This window comes from Tiliqua scincoides, chromosome 10 (assembly GCF_035046505.1).
Source record: "Tiliqua scincoides isolate rTilSci1 chromosome 10, rTilSci1.hap2, whole genome shotgun sequence".
NCBI lineage: Eukaryota > Metazoa > Chordata > Lepidosauria > Squamata > Scincidae > Tiliqua > Tiliqua scincoides.
Window position 1 is genome coordinate 4649495 of NC_089830.1, and position 22500 is coordinate 4671994.

General features: G+C 49.9%; 2 protein-coding genes and 1 pseudogene across 3 annotated transcripts in view; 2 read left to right on the top strand and 1 right to left on the bottom strand.

Moving 5' to 3' along the window:
• The window catches only part of TRIM63 (tripartite motif containing 63), a 21566-nt gene extending 14811 nt beyond the window's left edge, over positions 1-6755 (top strand). For both annotated transcript variants that reach the window (XM_066638276.1, XM_066638275.1), the window contains exons 8-9: positions 131-202; positions 6150-6755. In XM_066638276.1, the coding sequence (XP_066494373.1) occupies positions 131-202; positions 6150-6160 (83 nt within the window). In that variant the 3' untranslated portion in view covers positions 6161-6755. The remainder of the gene's footprint in view (positions 1-130; positions 203-6149) is intronic.
• On the bottom strand, positions 5247-5363 carry LOC136661799 (5S ribosomal RNA; annotated as a pseudogene).
• Positions 6756-12460: 5705 nt separating the features above from the next.
• SLC30A2 (solute carrier family 30 member 2) lies at positions 12461-21920 on the top strand. Its single transcript, XM_066638739.1, has 8 exons — positions 12461-12474; positions 13044-13258; positions 13662-13808; positions 13954-14107; positions 15857-16013; positions 17910-18015; positions 19043-19177; positions 21642-21920. Exons 1-8 carry the CDS (start codon positions 12461-12463, stop codon positions 21785-21787), a joined length of 1074 nt encoding a protein of 357 aa, XP_066494836.1. The 3' UTR covers positions 21788-21920.
• Positions 21921-22500: the final 580 nt, after the last annotated feature.

Consider the following 22500-nt stretch of genomic DNA (forward strand, 5'->3'; position numbering starts at 1 on the left):
GGGCCGGTGCAAGGGACTTGCTCCAGCCCAAGTCGGCCTCAGGATTGCGCCCTGAGGCTCTTCCTTGTTCGAACAGGGGGAAAAGTAGAATGAATTGCATTTCCTGAATTATTTTTCCCTCCCTTCTAAGATGAGGAAGATGAAGAGCTCAATGAGGAAGAGGAAATAGAAGAAGAGGACACTCAAGTTGGGATAGTGGACGGTACGTACGTAGTGGACGGTAGTGGACATAGTGGACGTAGTGGACGGTACGTGCGTAGTGGACGGTTCGTACAAAAATGTAGAAAGCTGGGGAGAAAGGAGCGTAATTTTTCAAGGCTGCCACCCTCTTACAGAGACTCCGCTTCACCTGACCCCACAGCAAGGGATGCCCTCAAAAATGGCATTTTGATGCCACAGAAATGGTGCCACAGGGATGCCAAGTCGAAGTTCTCCCTCTTCTTCTGAATGGTGTGCAAATACTTAACCAGGGATAGGAGATCATTTGTCGCCAGCTTCCCTTCAGCTGCTCCATATCACTGGTGAGGGCAGGCATGAAGGCACTTCTCAAAGATGCCATTTTCGAGGACACCCCCATGGCAGACAGAGTGGATTGGTAGGGCCCAGAGTCCTCTATTACTCCTTGTGTTGCTCCTCAATAAGGCATCTTGGCAGGTGGATGAACCATTTGCTCTAATCCCTAAAAAGGCTGTTCTCGTGTCCTGGAATCAGTGCACTCCCTCTTCTGAATGAAAATAGCTTCTGCAAGCCCTAGAAATAGTCGGGCTTATTTAACCCCTGCTAATTGGGTAAGAGGCACTTTTTCAAGTGGGTGCTCCTTTTTTAGCAGGGGGAGAGTAACTGGCCCACCTCACCCCAGCACTGTCTGTTCTAGTGGCTGTCTGCTGGTATTCCTTGGCATCTTTTTAGATTGTGAGCCCTTTTGGGACAGGGAGCCATTTAGTTATTTGATTTTTCTCTGTAAACCGCTTTGTGAACTTTAGTTGAAAAGTGGTATATAAATAATAATAATAATAATAATAATAATAATAATAATAATAATAATAATAATAATAATAATAATAATAATAATAATAATATTTGATTTGGGGCCCAGTCCTATCCAACTTCCCAGCACGGATGTAGCCATGCCAAAGGGGTGTGCGCTACATCTGCCAGTGGTGGTCGGCAGTCGTAGAGGTCTCCTTAAAGTTAGGGAAGATTTGTTCCCTTACCTCACTTGATAAAATAGTGATAATTACACAGGCCAACACACATTTTGCTTCCTTAAATGTTACACCAATTCCTGGGTATATTTGGGGTGCTGATTCCAAAAATGGCATCCATTTTGCCCTATTACGTCTAGTTTTGGAGACATGGCATAGCCTCTTTAGTGAATGGTTCAAGCAGCTTCCTCATGAGGAAGCCTACACCACGGCTTCCTCATGAGAAAGCTGCTTGAACCATTCACTAATGAGGCTATACTATATCTCCAAAACTAGAAGCGATAGGGCAAAACGGATGCCATTTTTGGAATCGGCACCCCAAATTCATATCAAACCACCATAAAGTTTGGGAAATACTTTACTGACCCTCAATTTTGCAGGCCTGTGTTACCTTTGAAAAGCAAAAAAGGTAGACTATTTCTAGGGCCTGAAGAAGCTTGTTTCTTCCAGAAGAGGGAGCGCACTGTTGGTGCATTAGACTGCAATCCTAACCACACTTTCTGGAGAGTAAGCCCCATTGAACAAAATAGGACTTACTTTTGAGTAGACCTGGTTAGGCTTGTGCCCTTAGTCTATGAAACCACGAGTATGCTCAGACTAGCTGAGCAGAGATTTGAAGCTGGGTCGCTCCATGTGTAAATCCAATAACCTGCCTTTTGTTTCATGCTCTTCCAAAGCCAGTTCCCAGGTTTTGTTTCCCACACTTTAAAAAATGTATAACTTTGTAAGTATTTGTGCTAGAAAGAATCTGTAAAAAGTATTAGAAAGAAGAAAATCTATATATTTTTTATTGTTTTATTGTACTTTTTAAGTTTCCACATGTCCACCATCATTAGTAATACAAAGGGTAATACGATTTTGCAGTTCTCCAAAAACATTTGCCAATTGATTTACAGTAATGCCTGAAACCACATTAGTTATTTTAGCTTTCAAGTCTGCTAACGAATGAGGTTTACTTGCATACACAATTGTTTTCACATGTCCCCATAAAAAAAAAATCTAATGGAGTCAAGTCTGGTGAACGTGGGGTCCAGACCGCGGCTTATCATGGACAGAGCCTGTCTCTTTGAATTTCCTCATCTATTTGGTAATAGAGTTCCTATGAGGTGGTTCTTTACTGTATTCAGTTCTAAACTTTCTTTGTACAGCAACAGTAGATTTCAGTTCAGCCAACCAAAGGACACAGTTTACTTTTTCTTCCGTTGAAGCCATGGGTCATAAGTAATTCTGAAAAAGAAGTATTTTTAAAGTTTAGCAAAATTGTTAAAAATATTGTGTTGAAGAAATGCTCAATAACTTTACTAAAAACTAGGTACACTAAGCTTTCTAATACTTTTTACTGATTCTTTCTAGCACAAATACTTACAAAGTTATAAATTTTTTAAAGTGCACACGGACTTTATGGACACCCTGTATAGTACTATAAATTCCTTTTGTCCCACTCTGGGCCAAATGGGTCTTGCAGGTTTTTAAATCAAGACAAAACCCTGCTGAGTCTGTTTTCTCAGAAGAAAAGTGGAAGGCATAGCCATGCATCCAGAGCAGTGATCCCTCTTTTCAAAAGCTTCCTTCAAGTCTCTGGAAAGATTTCCTCAGTCTGTAGGCCAAGGAATGTTAGGGTTTGCAGACAAAGCTGTGTAGATGAGGGCAAGCTTGATTTGTAGGAACACTTCCAGAGTAACAGCCAAAGCCACATGGAGTCTCAGTCCTGCCACACCTTAAAAGTCATCCGTTTTACACTTTTGTGGACCCAGTGACGTAGCTAAGGGATCCGGCAACAGTTTCCTGGGAGCGCAAAATTTTTTTACACCCCTCTGGGTGTTAACACCCCCGGGGGTCAGATGCCCAGAACACACACCCCCCCCCAGACGTCCAGGAGGTGGTCTGAGGCACAGGAAGGCCGCATGTAACCTCCCTGCATCTTGAAGATCTCCTAGAGGCCTTAGAAAGGCTCTTCCACTTTTCAGCAAAAACCGGAAGTACCTTTCTAAAGCCCCCAGGGGGCACTCCGAGGTGTGGGGTAGGCACACGTGGCCTCAGACCACCTCCTAAACACCCGCTTGCCTTGGGATCTGCCGTCAGGGGTGAGGATTGGCACCCCCTCAAGGTGTGATACCCAGGGCAATGTACCACTCTGCCTCCTTAGCTACATCACTGTATGGACCGCTTTCTATGTCATCAGATGCAGGAAGCCTCACCTGGGGGGACTATATTATTTATTTGCTTATGAGAGGGGTCCCACACCAAAACACGGCAGCATGCACATCTTCCTGGGAGTAAGCTTCACTAGATTTACTGGGGCTTACTTCAGAGTATGCATGCCCTGGGATCACATTGTCAGGTGGCAGCAGATATGTGGGACTGTTCAGCACAGTGACAGTCAGCTTTGTTTTCATTTATTTTGCACATTTTTATACCACCCTTCCTCTAAGAAAGTCAGGGTGAGATACATAGTTCCCCACATCCTTTCTGTCCTCACAACAACCCTGTGAGGTAGATGAAGCTGAGAGATAGTGACTGACCCAAGGTCACCCAGGAAGCTTCCTGGGTGAGTGGGGATTTGAACCTGGATCTTCCAAGTCTGTCCAGCTCCTGTTACCCTGCACATGCTTGATCTCGTCTGATTTTGGAAGCTAAACAGGCCTGGTTAGTACTTGGATGGGAGACTGCTTGGGAATACTGGCTGCTGTAGACTTATACCATAGTCTTTCGAGACTGAAGGTTATCAACCAACCAGCTCCTGAACCCACTACACCATCCTCTCTTTCCCTTTCTCTGCTTCAAATCTTTCTAGCTCCTTTTGTGTTCTCTCTCTCTCTCTCTCTCTCTCTCTCTCTCTCTCTCTCCCCCCCCAACTTGTCTCCCCCCTGCCCTGACATTCACAAACTGAGCCTTAAGCTGCAGCTCAAATTCTTGCTGGTACTAACACTGAAAGTGAGAGTTTGTCCCCTCCCCTACACATCCTCTAGCACAGGGGTGTCCAAACATTTTGGCAGGAGGGCCACATCATCTCTCTAACACTGTGTCAGGGGCCAGGGGGGAAAAAAATTAATTTGCATTTCAAATTTGAATAAATTTACATAAATGAATACATTAGAGATGGAACTTATACAAATGAATGAAAGTCTTGCAATAGCTCAGGGCCTATAAAAGGCCTTTCACAAAACAAGGCCAGTCTTTCCTTTGCTGCCACTGCTGCATCACAGACATGAGACAGCAAGTAGTGGAGGGAGCCCTCGCCCCACAGCTCAGGTGAGAGGTCGAACAGTCATCCTCACGCTGAGAGTAGTTGCTTCAGGCCAGCATGGGCTCCAGAAAGTCTCTGGAGGGCCAGAGGCTCATTGGAGACTGGGGGCTCCCCACCGGCCGGATTGGGAGCCCCCGAGGGCTGCAAGTGGCCCCCGGGCAGGGGTTTGGGCACCCCTGCTCTAGCAGGTAGAGTGTGTTGTTCCCAATGCACAGTGCCACCTCTTTAGGAATCTTGACTCTCTTCCTTTAACCCTTTGACTCCCCAGGAAGCAAAGCTTTGGGGAGCTTTTTTGCCCTCTTTGCAAGTTTTGTTTTTGAACATTCCGAACCTCTGCAAACCTCTGGAGTTGAGTGAGTACCCAGAAACCTCCATCATCATTGTGGGCCATCCCGTTTGGCTGCAGTCCTGTTGGCACAGGGGTGGGGTGGAGACTTCAGAAATAGAGGGGTAGACACTGGGCCAACTGTGTACATGGCCTGTGTATTTTTCATATAGTGAAAAAGCATACAGTATGCATGTGAACCGAGGGAAAATTGAGAACAATGGAGTCAAATGCAAGCGGAAACGAAAGAGGGTTATGTCTAAGGACAAGGAGGTTGTCACCCATTGTCATCATCCTTGTCTTGTGTACTTTTAAGCTTGTCACCAGATTGAGCCCTCTCATATTTTCTCTTGCAGTGGACTCTGCTTTTTTCAATTTTTTTCTATAGCTGTGTGTATGTGTGTGTGTCACACACCCCTGCCTCCTGAGGAGTGGTTGGCAACCTTCAGTCTCGAAAGACTATGGTATAAGCCTACAGCACCTGGTATTCCCAGGTGGTCTCCCATCCAAGTACTAACCAGGCCTGACCCTGCTTAGCTTCCGAGATCAGACAAGATTGGGCATGTGCAGGGTAACAGTTGTACACTTCACACATCTGAAGACATGGATTGCTCTCTGAAAAGCTTCTGCTACACTACATTTGTTTCTGTTTTATGTGCCACAAGACTCTTGGTTGATTCTGTTTTGTTTTTTTTTAGACCCACCAGTATACATGGTACTTTACACAGAGTGAAGAGAACAGGTCTCTGCCCTGGAGGCATACAAATCTAGACCAGTGGTTCCCAACCTTTTGGAGACTGCAGACTGGTCACACCCACACTTGGGTCCATCACGGACCACCGAGTGCACAGCCGTATTAGGACTTGAGGAATAGCATGGTGATGTCATTGCGCCATCACCAATGGTTGCTGGATTGGCCTGATTTCGGGCCAGTTAGAACCAAGGGAGGACAGCAGGACCCAAACCGCACAAGCAAGGCGACGAGTGCACAGTGCTGCGCTTGCCTGCAGACTGCTGGGCCCAGCCGCCTTGCAGATCACTGCCTTTTGTGCTTTTGTGGACCATCTGTGGTCCAAGGACCACAGGTTGGGAACCATTGATCTAGACCAGGGGTCTCTGGTGGTGGCTATAGGTTTATATGGCTACAAAAGGAATTAAGACACAGTCATGAAGAAGGTGTATCAGCTGCTCCAATATAGACACAACATCATGAGTTTATCTTGTTACAAAATCCAAAAATCCTTGGCTGCTCCAGGGAGTCCCCTCTGCATGCAGGGCTTATCCTGATTGACACACATCCCCATCTGACCCTTCCTTTTGTCCCAAACTGGTTTCATGTGTATGTCTTCTTCTCTCTTGCCATTTGTTTCAGGTCCTCAGTAACAAAGCAGGAAGATGAATTCCAAGAAGACTCTTCCACTTACAGACAGGAAGGAATTGGGAAGAGGAAGCAGGGATGGGGTGGGGAAGAGTGGGGAAAATCCCAAGCGGAATGGGATGGGAGGTGCATGGCCAGGTCCCAGCTGATGAAGAGCCAACTGGAATGTGGAATTCTTGGCAGTTCAGAAAGAAAACTTGCACAAAGACACTTTTATACATGGGTGCGAAATGGAACCTTTCGTACATTTTCTATGTTGCTGTTCTTGTTTTTGTACATAATGGTCCTGGCACTTGAATTTTTTGTAAAGAAAAATAGCATTTCCCCTCCTTTTCATTTTTCGCTTTAGAACACCTTTCTACAGACCGATGGACGTTGATTCTCGGAATTAGTTAAAGACTTTCTTTGTGCTGTGTAGATCATGCGGGATACAGGAGTGTTTAGGGCTGGAACTTTAGCAGACAAACCGCAGCAAACATTTTGATCTAGGAAAGGATATCTGATAGAGAAAATTTGCTTCAGTGCTTATAGCTGAACTTAAAAGATGTCTGCCAGTTTTTGTTCTTGTATATTGTTACAATAAAGTCAATTCCAGTTTTATCTTGTTGCCAGATCTTTTCTAGAAGTAGCCGCGATGGGAGTGGTACTGCTGCAACAATAGAATATGGAACTCATTGCCACAAGATAAAGACCAGTTTAGATGACCTATACAAATAATTAGACCAAGTTCTTGAGGTGAGCTCTGTGAGAGCTTCCTGGTGCGTTTGTGTTTGGGGGCAATAAACCTCTGATTATATCAGATTCTGGGGACAGAAGACAGGGAACAGGTATCACACAGTTGGTGGTACTGGGGCGTGGAGACCAAGAGTGGAGCTGTGAGTGGGCAGCAGAGCTTCTCTCACCTTCTAGAGTTCTTTGAGGCTGCCAACAGCCACGCAGAGAGAGGTGATCAAGTTGACATTGCGTACTTGGACTTTCAAAAAGTAACTCAGCACCCTCATTCCCACCGCTACCCAAGAATGAATGAGCCAGCCAGCACCCAGTATACCAGGCCTTCCCTCCCGCCTCTCTTCCCAAACTTTCTCCCCTTTTCTCTGCACACTTCCCCTGAGCAGACACTGAAGAGACACTTGGCCAACAGACTAAGGCAAAGAAGGAAGGCCCATAGCCAGGGAGACAGACCAGGGACAGACTGCACTTGCTCCAAGTGTGGAAGGGACTGTCACTCCCAAATCGGCCTTTTCAGCCACACTAGATGCTGTTCCGGAACCACCATTCAGAGTGCGATACCAGAGTCTCTAGAGACTGAAGGTTGCCAACTGTACTGTACTCCCCTGAGCACTACTGGAAGCTGCAACTCAAGCCAGTGCCGAACCCCCACTTGAGGAAATGTTCCACACCCCAGGAAGCTTCCTTTCATTGCTTCCTTCCCTGAAACCAACAAAGATTCCTGCCAGACCCTGGGTTGGCTTTTCTAGCCCTTTTCTACCCTTTTCCCCAGGAGATCCCTGTGTCCAGGCATCCAAGCCCCACAATCTCTGCAGCGCTACAAGCTCAGCTCAGTAGCAACAGACAGGTAGCCTTGGCCTTCGGCAACCCACAAGACCCTCTTATCTCCTGTGTCCTGTGTGCAGCCAGACCGAGGACACGCTTGGTGTATTTATCTTGACCTCCTTTAGTGTGATTGCTGTAGTAAGCATGTGTGTAGGAGTCGGGGACTCCTTGCTCCGACTGTGGCACTCTTCTCCCTCTTTCTCCCATTTTTTCCTCCTCTCCCTCTACTTTTCCAATACAGCAAGTCCTCACTTCAAGGCGTTTCATTTTGTTTCATTATAAAGCTGATGAGAAAAAATGATCAAATCCCAGCCAGAGCCACCGTCTGTATGGAGTTTCCACGTTCCCCCCATGAACCTGCATGGGTTTTATTATCCAGCCTGGAAAGCTGTCATTTATTTCAATGTTTAATATTAAAAGTGCTTTGGGTCTTTATTTATTTAGAACAGGGGTGTCCAAACTTTTCGGCAGGAGGGCCACATCATCTCTCTAACACTGTGTTGGGGGGGGAGAATTAATCAACATTTCAAATTTGAATAAATTTATATAAATGAATATATTAGAGTTGGAACTTATATGAATGAATGAAGGTCTTGCAATAGCTCAAGGCCTATAAAAGGCCTTTCGCAAAGCAAGGCTGGCCTTTCCTTCACTGCTGCTGCTGCATCACAGACATGAAACAGCAAGCAGTGGAGGGAGCCCTTGTCCCACAGCTCACGCGAGAGGTCAAGCAGTTGGCCATCATGCTGAGAGCAGTTGCATCAGGCCAGCATGGGCTCCAGCAAGTCTCCGGAGGGCCAGAGGCTCACTGGAGACTGGGGGCTCCTGGGGGCTGGACTGGGAGTCCTCGAGGGCCACAAGTGGCCCCAGGGCCAGGGTTTGGGCACCCCTGATTTAGAAGTTTGGTGGTGATTTTGTGACCAGAAATATGCTGTAGGAAAGCAACTCTGATTTACATATAGCAGTTGGCCTACAATTGGTTTTGTTGTAAGTCATTTCATTGTGAGTGACAGTTCCCAAGAACTCCCAGTTCTTCAGCCCCTCTCCCTCCCCAGGTCACCTCCCTGATTTCCCTGGCCTTTCTTCTCTCCAGTTTGGCATGCATCCCTGACATTTTCTTAATGATTTCCCTTCCTGCTGATCGTATCCTTACCTCCACAATACAAACTACTTACCCAGGAGGCCTTCTACTGGAGAGTGGAACATGTGTGCCATCTTTAAAGGGACAACCCAAATTAGACCAACCATGCATAGGATTGGGCTCTGCTGCTGCAACCTATCCACACTTTCCTGGGAGTAAGCCCCACTGACTCTAATGAGACTTACTTCTGAGTAGCCATGCATAGGATTGGGCTCTGTGGCTGCAATCCTACACGCACTTTCCTGGGAGTAAGCCCCACTGACTCTTATGAGACTTACTTCTGAGTAGACATGCATAGGATTAGGCACTGAGGCTGCAACCCACCTACACTTTCCTGGGAGTAAGCCCCACTGACGGTAATGAGACTTACTTCTGAGTAGACATGCATAGGATTGTGCTCTGAGACTGCAATCCTACCCACACTTTCCTGGGAGTAAGTCCCACTGACTCTAATGGGACTTACTTCTGGGTAGACAGGCCTAGGATCGGGCTCTGTACCTCCCATCCTCCGTGTGCGTGTGAATGCGCGCGTACACGTGTGCCTGCCTGGTGCGTCGGAGCCTCCCCGCATCCCGCGGTTGCCCCGTCGGGAGCGAGCCCTTCTTGCCCGGGGCTGGGCTGGGCTCTGGCAGCCCCGGAGCCGCGGGCTTTGCAGCCGGCCGGGCGGGCGCGGGCTTTGCGCACGGCGGGGCCCTTTGCGGCCAGCGCGGAGGTGATAAGAGGCCGCGGCGAGCGGGGCCGCCCCTTCGGGGCGCGCACCAGCTGCTGCTGCGGACGGGATGGAGCCGGGCGAGCGCCGCGAGAGGAGCGGCCTCTTGCAGCGGGGCGAGGGCGACGCCGCCGCCAGGTGAGCCGGCCGGGCAGCCCTGTCCACGCCCCGCGGGCGCTCCGGAGCCCCCGCTGCGGGCTTGGCCGCCCCTCCGGCCGCCTGCCTGGAGCAGATCCCGCTGCGCAGTGGAGCTGGCCTCGCAGGAAGGACACGTAGCTTCCCCCAGGCGCTCTGCTCCTCTCCCCCGCCCCACAGCACGACCCGAAGGGCCCCGTGGCTCCCCCAGCGCCCCCCCTTGGGCTGTTGTGGGGCAGAAGAGGAGGGAACCCCAACCCCCTCCCCAGCAGGAGAGCCGGGCGACAGGCAGAAACTCCACGGGTGAAGCGCTTGCCCACACCAGTGGGAAGGCTCTCCCGGTTGAACTTCTGCTCGTGAGGGTCACAGGGCCAGGCGAGGCAGCTGTGCCCCAGGGAAAGATGGCTGCCCCAGCTCTCCCAGGCTTCCCAGTGCGAGGGAGGGCACTGGGATGCAGGTTTCTTGTGGGCACCAGGCATCTGGTGGGCCACTGGGAGATCCAGGAAGCCGGACTAGATGGGCCACCTGTGGCTTGATCCAGCAGGGCTCTTCTTAGGTTCTTACGCAGGCTAATAAATGGGTGCTTGGTACCCTTCGCAGCCTTGAACTCGATAGTGAGGGTTGGTTTGGTGCCGGTTTGGTAGCAAGGAGGGCAGGGTGGATGTTGGGTTGCTGGGGGCCTGAGCCCAGCCTTGCATTGGGCCTTGGGGCTCCCTTCCCCTCCCCCCATTTTGGACTCAATAATGGGGCCAGCTTGGCCAGGGGAGCTGTCTAGTGAATGTGGACTGCCCCCCCCCCCAACAGAGGGGATTCTAACCAGATCTGGAAGTTGAGTCCAGTGAGTAGGGAGAGGGATGGAACTGGCTCCAGTTTAGTTAATATAAACCTGGTGTAACCTAGCATCAAATGGGGCAAATGGCCTTGACGTTTCAGGAATAAAACGCAAGTGATGTTTTATGGGGGATTCTTTACCAGTTTGTCCTTGCAACATCCCTGTAAGGTAGGTTAGGCTGAGAGAGTGACTGGTCTAAGGTGGGGCCAACCCAAGACCTCCTGATGTGTTTTGCCAAATGCTGCCCCCTTACCGGAAGATGTGCCAGCCTCTGCTCCCCCCACTCTCCAGTGTCTTAGATCAGCACTCCCCTCCGTTCTACATTTCCTCTTCCTGTCTGCCCCCTCTTTCCTTTTCCAATCCAGGCAGCGGAAGGAGAAGGTGGAGAAGTGGAGGCAGGTGAGCAGATGGGTGTCTCCCCATCATTTGGCAATCACTTCAGTTGGCCTCACGGATAGGCCGGCTCTGGGTACCTTGCTTTACCTACAAAGCAGGTGTGGTTTCTATTGTGCCCTTTTACACTCTGGCCATTTCGCTTTTGGGTATTGATAACTGCACCTGCTGAAATCAAAATGAAATATCCATACAAACTGCAAGAAATAAATGTGCTGGACTCTACTGATTTTTTAAACTGTTGATTATGAGTGAAGGACATGGAATTCTTGGAAGCTTGCAATAGAAACAGTCTTCCTTCTGCAAACGCTTCCCTAAGAAAGCCCTCTCTCCAGAATCACACCTGCAGTTGCGCTTGGGTCATGCAGTTCTTCCCTTGACTATAATTTCTAGCGCAGCTCATAAAGCAGTGCTTTTCTATAACCAACAAGTTTTGAAAAATGTGTCTTGCACAGGGAAAGAGAACGAAATCCTGTGTTCTTAAGGCTGCAATCCCGAACACATTTTTCTGGGTGTCGACCTTAGTGAATTAAGTGCAATTTGCTACAGAGTAAACCTAAATAGGATTGCACTGTATTTCTAGTGTGTTCTTTAAAAAAAAAAAAAAAAGCCCAAGAACTGATCATGCCATTTGATCATTTCCCCCTCCCTTTTGGGAGGCAAAGTAAGAAAGTGTCCATCAAGTTTTATGTATTCTCTCTCTGCTCTTTTTAAAAACATTATTCTTTAAAAAAAAAAAAAAGGAGGGGGGATTGAATACTTTGCAAGTCATATGCTGCCTCCCCCCCCTTTCTGGCCATTTGACTTGGGAGGATTAAAGGGAAAACTAAGGCAAGAAGCAGGCGAACAAGCGAGCAGCGTGTTTTTGAATGTTGCTTTTGTAAAGAGAACAGGATTTTTTTTTTGGAAAAGGTCCTGCTGGGAGAAGGCAGGCACGCTGGCAAGGAAGCAGGTTGTGCACTCAGACAAAGTGGGGTTTCTGTTGCTGGGAAAGTGCTGCCCGCGGAGGAGAGGGAAGCTCAAACGAAGGAAATCAAGCGGGCAAAGAGACAAAAGCAGCACAACTAGATTTTTGTCCTCCAGGAAAGCCTTTGCTGCATTGCCTGCTCCAAGGACTGGAAACTCCTGTGGGCATGCAGGCTAGCAGAGAGGGGCAAGGGAGGGCCCCTGAATGGAGAGTCAAGTGGGGAGGGGTGAGAGGGGGGCAGGCTCTGCCTGCCGGTGTGAGGCGCTAGATGACATGTACGAGCTGGCTCCCCTAGTGGGAGGAGGAGAGAGAGCTGCTGGTCAGTGGTGGTCCTGGCCACTGTGGTGGTTTCGGAGGACCTTTAAACATCACTTCTGGTTTTTGGTGGAAAACTGGAAGTGACTTTTAAAGGCTTTCTGGAAGCCTTAGAATGCCTTCTGAGGGCCATGCGCAGCCTCTCTGGTCCTCAGAATGCCTCTCAGGGGGGTCAACGGGCACAGGCAGGCCTCAGGGAACTCTGCTTGGAGAGGTGGTGGCTCCTTTCCAACTGTATCACCGAGGATCACTTGTACCCATGGACCCCTCCAGGTATGCCATTGCTGCTGGTGGCTGCCCAAGGAGGAGAAAGAAGCCGTTGCACCAGTCAGGCATGTGCTGGACAGACTCATTCATGTGTGTCTCTTGTGCTACTTGTCCTGCCACTGCTCAGCTGACTGGTCCAAACATCACAGAGCTGCCGGCACAGCAGGTAAGCTCTGTGGGGGGCCAGCAGCACTGTTCCTGCTGCAGAGGAGCTGCTAGTTGAGCAGGCGGGAGATAGCGAGGTGCAGCTCCGTAGCATAGCTAAGGTGCGACCAGGAGTTACGCAGCCGTGGAAACCACGACTGAGGGGGTGTCAAGCCAGGGGCACTCAGAGTGTTGGCGCACACTTTATAAACCAAGACTTTATAAACCAAGCATGCAGACTTTGAGCTCTGGATGGTCATTGTGTAGCGCGTGCAGAGACTGGAGTGATGTACCTTGTGAAGCCGCTGTTGAGGACAGGTGCTGAGAGCAAGGGTGGAGCTTGGGGGTGCATTGCCAGAGTTCTGGGACCGTCGTTGCCTGCAGTTCCTTCTGAGCCGACCTCTCATAAAAAGCTGCTCTTTCTGGCTCAGGTCTTACTTGGGCGTCTCGGAGAAGAACCTGCATGGCTCCGTGCTCGGCCTTGTCCCAGACCTCTCCTCCATTGAACTGGGCTTGAAGGGGAGTCAGCACTGCCACTCCAGCTGGGCCTCTGGTAACGGATATGACCCTGTGAAGGAGAGAGCGCGGAGGAAGCTTTATATCGCCTCTGTGATCTGCTTGGTCTTCATGACAGGGGAAGTGGTGGGTGAGTTGACAATATGAGTTAAAATGTAGTTTCCTTGCGGCAGCCATCTGGCCTTTCAGCAGCTGGCTGAGTGGACATGTGAGCTCTCCTGCAGCAGTCTGGAATGCCTTCTGAACGTGGGGGGCTCCATGGTTGGAACCTGGTGGGGTGTTGATGGCAGTCCCTACTCACACAAGGGTCCATGACCAACACCAAGGGGCCACTGCTGCTCTCCACCCCTACCCAGGACTCCTGGGGACACTTTTCAGGCAATGGAGGGTGAGCGGCTGTGGAAGCTGGAAGAACCCTACTCCTTGACTTGCTAGCTTTCCACAGGCAGAGAATTCAGAAGGTGGGACAGAGAGATGTGGCACTGCTCTGAGCCACCACTGGTCCTTCATGCTCCTTCCTGTACTCTTCTCAGGGGGGTACTTTGCTCACAGCCTGGCCATCATGACTGACGCTGCCCATCTCCTGACTGACTTTGCCAGCATGATGATCAGTCTCTTCTCCCTCTGGATGTCGTCTCGGCCCCCTACGAAGACCATGAATTTTGGCTGGCATCGAGCAGGTAATTGGCTGTGAACATCCAGGAAGGGATTGCAGAACAGCGGACCAGACCAGGTTGCAGCCACTAGCCCCACTGCTGGATGCTGTTGGCGGGACCAATGAAATGCAGTACTACATATGCCCTCCTTCACTGGCTCTCTCCACAGAGATTTTGGGAGCTCTGGTGTCGGTGCTGTCGATCTGGGTGGTGACCGGTGTCTTGGTCTACTTAGCAGTGCAGCGGCTGCTCTCGGGCGAGTACGAGATAGAAGCGGATGCCATGCTCATCACTTCCGCTTGCGCAGTTGCTGTGAACATCATGTACGTACAGCCATTTGGAATAACTTTGAGTGGCAGCCTAAGAAGGTTACATAAATTGGAGGTCAGGGTTGGCCTGTTCATTAAGGCAGGCGCTTCAGACAGCTGAAGTTTCAGGGGTGCCCAGCTGCGTCCGCTGGCCTGCCTTCACCACTTCTTTTCCTTGTGCCTTGATTGGGTATGCTGCATGGTCTTTCCTGTTTGTTCTGTGAATGGTAAGTAGCGCATAAGTGAGAGACTGTAGAGCAGAGCTATAAAACCCAATGGGACTGCAGGGCCAGAGTCAATCCAGCTTTTCCAGTCAAGCCAGTTGGGAACTAATGAATGGTATGTCCTCTACTGCAAAGGCCCTGGGGTCTAATAAGCCCAAAGCACGCCACTGCATGCCATACTGTCCCTGCATGGCACTGATTCTCAAACTTTTTAGCCCAGGACCCACTTTTTAGAATGGCAATCTGTCAGGGCAATCTGAATGTGATGTCCTTAACCCGGAAGTTATGTCATGGCTGGAAGCGATATCATCAAGCAGGAAATTTTTTAGACAATCCTAGGCTGCAATCCTATCCACACTTACCCAAGAGTAAGCCCCATTGACTATCATTGTTAAAAGCATATACATCGTAGCCTGTTAAAAGTACAGATCTCCCCAAATGCAGTCACATACCATGTTGGCTTCAAGTCTAATATACTAAAAATAAAACACTGAACTGAATGGGGACCCACCTGAAATTGGCTTGTGATCCACCTAGTGGGTCCCGACCCACAGTTTGAGAAACAGTGCTGTATGGCATTCAGATTTTGGCGGAAATTCTGGGGGGGGGGCATTTTTCTTGCACTTGGGGTCAATCTAATTTCCATATTCAGAGCGGGAAAATGTATTCTTCCCCCTCCCTACCAAGGGGGAAGACCCCAAGATCAAACGGCTAGGAATCTCAGAGGCTTTGCCTCCCCGTGTGACTTGGCTCACTTCCACGAGTCTCCCAAAGTAAGTTGCTCTGCAGACACTTTTCTGTTATGTATCTGTTCTTGGTTCATGCTGCTCTGTGGTGCAGCTTTGATGGTCTGGGCATAATAATAATAATAATACAGGTATTTATATACCGCCTTTTTTGGCCATCAGATTTCTCCTCAGACTTTATTCAAGGCGGTTTACGTAGGCAGGCTGTTCTAAATCCCCGTAGGGATTTTTACAATTGAAGAAAGGTTCTATCTTTCAAGAACCACAACATGTCAGATGGATCTTTCTGATCTGGCATCACATTCTGGCCTCCAGTTTCCTCCCACGCAAGCTGACAAGCAGCTGCTTCATCTCTCACATGGAGGGCAGCCAAGACGCTTCTTCGCTCACACCAAAGAGCAGGTGGAATAACTCAGCATAACTCAGCTAGGCTTGTCAGCTGCTCCAAGGTCTCACCATTCACGGTGCCGGTGGCCTCGAACTGGCAACCTGCGGATGTTATCTTCAGGCAAACGGAGGCTCTACCCTCTAGACCAGACCTCCTGCCCCATCCTCTGCAGACATCCTCTGCCTGGGGAAGTTGTTTGGTCATTTCCAATTTAGTATTTTGGACTGAAGAGGTGCAGGAGTGGTGATGACATCAGCTCTGGAGAATGGACATGCACATGGCTGCAGAGTTGTGAGACATGGCTGCAGAGTTGCGAGAGGGCCTTATTTAGATGAGCGCAGAAACGCGTGGCTTGCTAAGAAGCTGTGCGGCAACTCTCCCCTGTTGTTGTCGTCTTTCCCTCTAGAATGGGGGTGGCTCTTCACCAGCCAGGACACGGGCACAGCCACCAGGGTCCCGGCAAAGGGCACAGCACCAGCGTCCGGGCTGCTTTTGTCCATGTGGTTGGAGATCTTCTGCAGAGCATCGGTGTCTTGGTGGCAGCTTACGTCATCTATTTCAAGGTAAGGGCCCAGCTTTCCGCTTTGGAGAGTCTCTGACTGGCCAGAGGGGACCCACCTCTGTACTTAGTGCCATCCCTGCAGAGGGCTACTGGATAGCGGCAGGATGCAGCCTCTGTGTGCAGATCTTTAATTCAGTCCCTCCCTCTCCAATGAAAGGGTCTTTGGTAGCACAGTCAGGGCCCCTCTGCTGCTGAGGCTGGACAAAGTGGCCACCTTGGCTGGCAGACTGCAGGAGGTGCTCCCATCGCCCACCACCCTTCTGGCTGCCACCTCCTGCTCACCAACTGTCCCAGGCAGTCCTATACCAACCACTGTCACTACTCCTTCCCCTCTGCTGCCCTGCTCCCTGTGGTGAACTCTAGGGTGGTGCCAAGAAGGACCCTGTTGCCCTCTGGGAAATGTAGTACTTCTCTCCACCCTGAGATCACAGCAAGACCACATGGAGAGTCCTGACCTTGGCTGTACACCAGGTAGGATTTCCACTGAGGATAAAAGGCTATGTTTCCACCCCTGCACCAAGCTGGGGGTCGGTCTACCAAACCTCACACTGAGTTCTCTAAGGAGGGAGAAGGATTGGGAGGGGGGGGGGGGAAGACTAACCTTAGGAGCTGCAGGGCTCAATTGGAAACATTTTTCCAAGATCCACAGAATTCTTGCCCACCAAGGGGAGTCTTAGAGATATAAATAAAATTTACGATGCACTTTATCTCTAGTGTAGAATGGAAAGCATTCAAAATGCGCTCTTCAAAAGTGCATGTGAGTTAAGGGGCCAAATGGATCTAAGCGCATTTTAATATAAAATTCCATATGAGTAAGCCTACAAGTAAAGAAACAAAATGTGTAGGTTTCCTTTGAAAAGCAAATCGTTACAAAACCCACTTGTTTTAGTGACTGGGAAATGATTTAATGAAAAATATTATGGTTTTGTTTAGAGAGAAAAAAAAAATTAAAGATGTAAGTGAATGGCATTGTTGGGAACAAATGGTCTCTTTTGGATTTTTAAAAATCACTTAACATTAATAAATTGCAATGTGTTGTGTGCATTTGACCAGGCTAGATTACCCTAGCGCAGGGCCCCCTTAAGTGCAAGGCCCAACTGGAGCAATTGGTCTAATTGACTTAAAACCGACCTGGTTGGTGCACCTTTTCCAACCTCCCAGCTTCGCGTGTCTCCCTCGCCCATCTATACTTCCCCTTCAACAACTCACAGGCTCCAGCCTTCTCTGGGTAGCTGCATCTTCCTGGCCCTGGAGGAGAAGATCTGCATAGGAATTAACTCCTCCTTACCTGGCCAGCATCTTGGCTTGGCTGGCAAGCTCCTGGAGCCTCAGAGGGCCTCCAAAAGGCACCCCCTTGACACCCCCTCAAGGTGTGGTACCTGGGACAGTGGACTCCTCTGGTCTCCCCTTAGCTACGCCCCTGCTTCAGTCAGCTTGACACAGGACCTGAATTTCTCCATCGCTCTCTATCCAGCTGGGTATCTCTCTTTTATCTCCATTTTGGGACCCTAGCTCCCACCCAAAGGCTGCTTTTAACCAACTTGGTCAGCCTCAGTGTCCATAGAGAGGAACAAATAAAGGAGTTCTCTGCAGAGAGGGGTGCTTGTTCATGGTACTCCCCTATATTTAAAAGGCCTTTTCTCTGTCTGTTGTCTAATGCATGTCTGGGTGAATAAATAGTTTGCATAGAGCATCTTTGTAAGGTTTCAGTTTGGGCCTGGCCCAAGCTGAACCGGTGCTCAAATTCCTCCCCCTTTTTGTGTGTTTTGGGTGCATGTGCACTGTGTACCCTATGACTGGCAGCCCTGGCTGGACAGGACTGGGGGACCCTCCCTGCTTGGCCAGTTTAGAAGAAGCAGTGATAGCCTCAGCCTTGTCTACATTCTCACACTTCCAGCCAGAGTATAAGTATGCCGATCCCATCTGCACCTTCCTGTTTTCCATCCTGGTTCTTGGGACAACTTTGAGCATCGTTCGAGATGTTCTCCTTGTGCTGATGGAAGGTAATTCTCTTTGTGGCGGTGGAGGGGAGAGAACAGGCAGGAGTGAGGGAGTAGTGCTGTAGCTACAACATCTGGCACCTGTGGGTACATTTTTTTTGAACACCCTCCCCCAAGGCACGTCTGGTTTTTTTGGCAAAAACCAGAAGTGCCTTTCTAAGGCCTCCAGCAGACCTTCTGAGGCCTAGGGAAGCTATACCTCCTCCCCTTCAAGCCTTGGAAGGCCTCAAAAGACTTACTAGAGGCATCAAAAAGGCACTTCCTGTTTAGCAAAAACTGGGAGTGCCATTCTAAGGCTTTAGACAGGCCTTCTGAGGCCTTCTGAAGCTCAGGAAGGTTGTGCATGGCCTCCCTGGAGCTCAGAAGGGCACACACCTGACACCCCCAGGCATGACACCTGGGGCAGTTGACCCCCCTGACCCCCCCTTAGCTACACCACTGTGAGGGAGCAAAACTGAAAAATGCAAATCTCTACCCAGAATACTGCTTGTGGTTGCGCTAAGGAAACACTGAGCTCTGCTTCTCTGTATCCTGAATTCCATATCACGCAGGAAGGTCTGATAAGGAGTCTCTCAAGTCTGTACTTGAGAAGCCCCCTTGGAGGGCTTGGGGCTTTCCCCTTCCCCTTCCCCCAAGAAGACTTCCAGCTGCTTCCCAGCGTCAGCTAGATACAGCGGTAGCTGCTCCATCGGACTCTAGGAAGCTCAAGATTGGGCTGTTACGCAGTTGTGTGAGTGGCATCAAGTTGGCCACTGGTTGTTTGTTACTTAGTGGGGTTGCCTCAAATATATAAATATATTATATATATTAAAATAAAGTTTAATGGGGGTTACACCAACCCTAGTGATGCCACTACATACAGGCTGTGCATATGATACTGTAGTTTATTCTGTATGGTCTGGTACCGGAGAAGGTCCGTCATGGGGTTAATGCAGTGAGCTCTTGGACCGGGTGACACAAACCCCAGTGATGCCTCTGGCCTGCTGCTCTTCTTCTGACCAGCTTCCCCCACTGGCTGCTCTTTCTGCAGGTACCCCAAAGGGTGTGGACTTTAACGATGTAAAGACGATCCTTCTGTCCATCGGTGGGGTGAAGGCTCTCCACAGCCTCCACATCTGGGCTCTCACCGTGTCTCAGCCTGTGCTGTCCGTTCACATCGCTATCAGTGAGTCGCACCTCCTCCCTGCAGAGAAGCGTCAACGGATGCAGTGGCCCTCAGCAGGGCTCGCCCAGGACTTCCTGACACCTGAGGCCACCTGCTGAAGACTGTACTGCCCCTCTTTTCCATTTCTTCTGCAGCTGCCCCTCTTCCTGCTCCCTGAATTGGAAAAGGAAGCAATGGAAGAGGAATTGTGTCCTCCACAGTGGTCTTCCCCTCCATTCCTTTTCATAGCCAGGAAGGGCAGGAGCACAGATGGATGAATGGAGGCAGTATCATGGACAGGCCAGCACAGGTGATCTTCACACGTGTGGGCTTGTGCTTGCAGGAAGGAGTGCATGAGTGTCACTGCCACCAAGCTCTAAAACAGGGGTGCCCAAACCCCGGCCCTGGGGCCACTTGCGGCCCTTGGGGATTCCCAATCCGGCCCTTGGGGAGCTTCCAGTCTCTAATGAGCCTCTGGCCCTCCAAAGACTTGCTGGAGCCTGTGCTGGCCCAATGCAACTGCTCTCAGCATGAGAACGACTGTTCGACCTCTCACCTGAGCTGTGGGATGAGGGCTCCCTCCACAACTTGCTGTTTCACGTCTGTGATGCTGCAGTTGGGAGCGAAGGAAAGGCTGGCCTTGCTTTGTGCAAGGCCTTTTATAGGCCTTGAGCTACTGCAAGACGTTCATTCATTCATATAAGTTCCATCTCTAACAAATTCATTTATGTAAATTTATTCAAATTTCAAATGTAAATTAATTCTTTTTTTCCCCTGGCCCCAGACGCAGTGTCAGAGAGATGATGTGGCCCCCCTGCCAAAATGTTTGGACACCCCTGCTCTAAAATATCAGGCACTTGTCCAGGGTCTGTAGTTTTTTTTTAATGACAGGATTTATATACCGCCTTTCTTGAAGACTCCTAGACTTGAGTCACGTAGAATCCAGGTGGTTCACGTAGGCCATCAAGCTGTTCCTGCTTAGTTGTTTCAGACAAGGCGATGGCTCAACCTCCAGACCACACCCTCCTGACTGCGCCCCCGCACGTAGCATGGCCCCTAATTCTCTGCCCCAGGGCTTGGGTGAATTGCCTGCAGGGCTGCAGTGAGCCGGATCAGCCCCAGTGCCTGAGCTTCTGGAAAAACAACCTGTTGGCATGCATTTGTGTGGCCATGAGTGTGTGCTGGTTGCTTCTCCCTTCATTCCTTCTTTCTCCCCATCCTGTCTAGAAGCTTCTAGAAGAAGGATACTGGACTAGATGAAGCTTTGGTCTGCTCCAGCAGGCTGGCTCCTCTTGTGTTGCTCTAAGAGTCCAAACCAATCTTGTACAGGCTTGGATCTTGAGCAGGGACGCAGCAGTGACCCCAAGTTCAGATTTTGTGCTGGACCAGAAAATCTTGTTGGAAGCCCTGCTGATGAGGAGGGGTGACCAGCAGGAGATGGACGATTGGGCAGTATGCTCTTGCAAGGGGAGATTTTTATTGCCCTCTTGGCTTGGGGCTGGAGATGGGAGCTACTGCAGGTCTTTTGCTGGTGGGGGGCAGTACAAGCACCTACAGGGGTGTATCAGTGAGCATTCAGAAGAATGGGCTCTGGAATAGGACTTGTGGTTGCTCCGTACTTCTCTGTTTTGGGGGTAAACGTTGGGTAAATTCCAGCTTCTCGATTTCTTTGTGCAACCGTTTTTCTGAAGTGTTTCCTTTATAAAAAAAGAGGAAGCTTTTCCTTCCATCTGCACCTGAAGACCTGTAAGACTCAGTCCAGTGGAACTGAGCGGTGGCTCTTGAAATCTAGCAAGACGAAATGGGAGGAGGACGTGTTTTCGTAGGTGAAGGAAAAGGAGGCTGTTGTGTGAAGGAGCCCAACTGGGTGGGGGTGGGGGGAGTTGAGCTTGTGTCCTGCTTGGCAGCTCTTCTGTGTCATCAGGTAACTGGCATCTGTGTGAAGAAGGATGTTGAGAAGCTTCCCCACCACCTCTCTCTGAAGCTTGGGGGTGTGTGTGGTTTGGTGTGGTGTGTGCCAGCAAGGTCTGTTTGATGCTTTGAAGCAGAAAACTCATTTGGCACATGCCATGATATGAATGCAGGGCCCAATCCACAATCCCCGGCACCTCTTGCACAGCAGTTGCTCCTTCCAGTGGGCTTGTCTAGCAGAGCTTCCCAGTGGATTGCACTGGTGAGGATTTGTCCCTATCCCCACTCTGAATAGTGCCCTCAATACATACAGCTTGAAGGGTCAGCAGAGTTTTGCCTCTGAGTACCTCTTGCAAGGGAGCAACGGGCGGGAGGAAGGGCAGCCTTCATCTCCTGCTCTTGTGCTTCCCATGGGCAACTGTGGGAAGTAGAGTGCTGGAATAGATGGGTCCCCTTTAGCTCAATCCAGCAGCCAAGCCCATCCTTGGCTCTCATGCTTTGCTCAGCTGGCCTTCTGGAAGCAGGTAAGGCCTCCCCTTGTCCATCTCTTACTATTTATTCCAATCCTTCCCAGATGAGGATGCGGATGCCCAGACTGTCCTGAAGGAGGCCAGCTCCCGCCTGCAGAGGGCCTTCAACTTCCACACCACCACCATCCAGATAGAGAACTACTCGGAGGATATGAAAGATTGCCAGGAGTGCCAGAGCCCCTCGGACTGACTCTCGCCCTGGAGGGAGGGTCACTCACCAGCCTGCAGTGATTGGCACCCTGTCGAAGCTGCTACCTCAGAGTTTCCCACTACTGTGACTTCTGAATTGCTTATGGCCAAGGAAGTCTTGGCCGGAGGACTATGAGCGAAGGAACGCGACTGTGTTTTTTTCCTAATTCTGCATAATTACCAGAACAGTGTGTGTGTGTGTGTGTGTGTGTCTCCCCCTCTTGCTTATGGCCAAGGAAGTCTTGGCCGGGGGACTATTAGCGAAGGAACACGACTGTGTTTCTTCCTAATTCTGCATAATTACCAGAACCCTGTGTGTGTGTGTGTGTGTGTGTGTGTGTGTGTGTCCCTCTTGCTTATGGCCCTCTTGCTTATGGCCAAGGAAGTCTTGGCCGGAGGACTATTAGCGAAGGAACTTGACTGTGTTTCTTCCTAATTCTGCATAATTACCAGAACACTCTGTGTGTGTGTGTGTGTGTGTGTGTGTGTGTGTGTCCCTCTCCCTCTCCTCATTCATGAGAATCTTCCTCCCATCCAAGGGAACATAGTTTTATAATAACTTGAGAATAAAACACTGGAATTTGTCCCCTTATGGCCTTTGCTGCAACCTCTGCTCATTGCAGGTGCTGGGGATGTAAGTCCTTCCTTCCTGATGCTGGAGGGAATCTCCATGACGAGAACCAATCTTGTCGCTTGCTGGGGAGTGGTCAGGCA

What these genes read in the sequence shown, in the direction of transcription:
- SLC30A2 (XM_066638739.1), top strand. An exon ending in CTTACGTCATCTATTTCAAG is followed by an intron (nt 16,014 to 17,909) that starts GTAAGGGCCCAG and finishes TCACACTTCCAG; the next exon opens with CCAGAGTATAAGTATGCCGA. An exon ending in GTCCGTTCACATCGCTATCA is followed by an intron (nt 19,178 to 21,641) that starts GTGAGTCGCACC and finishes AATCCTTCCCAG; the next exon opens with ATGAGGATGCGGATGCCCAG.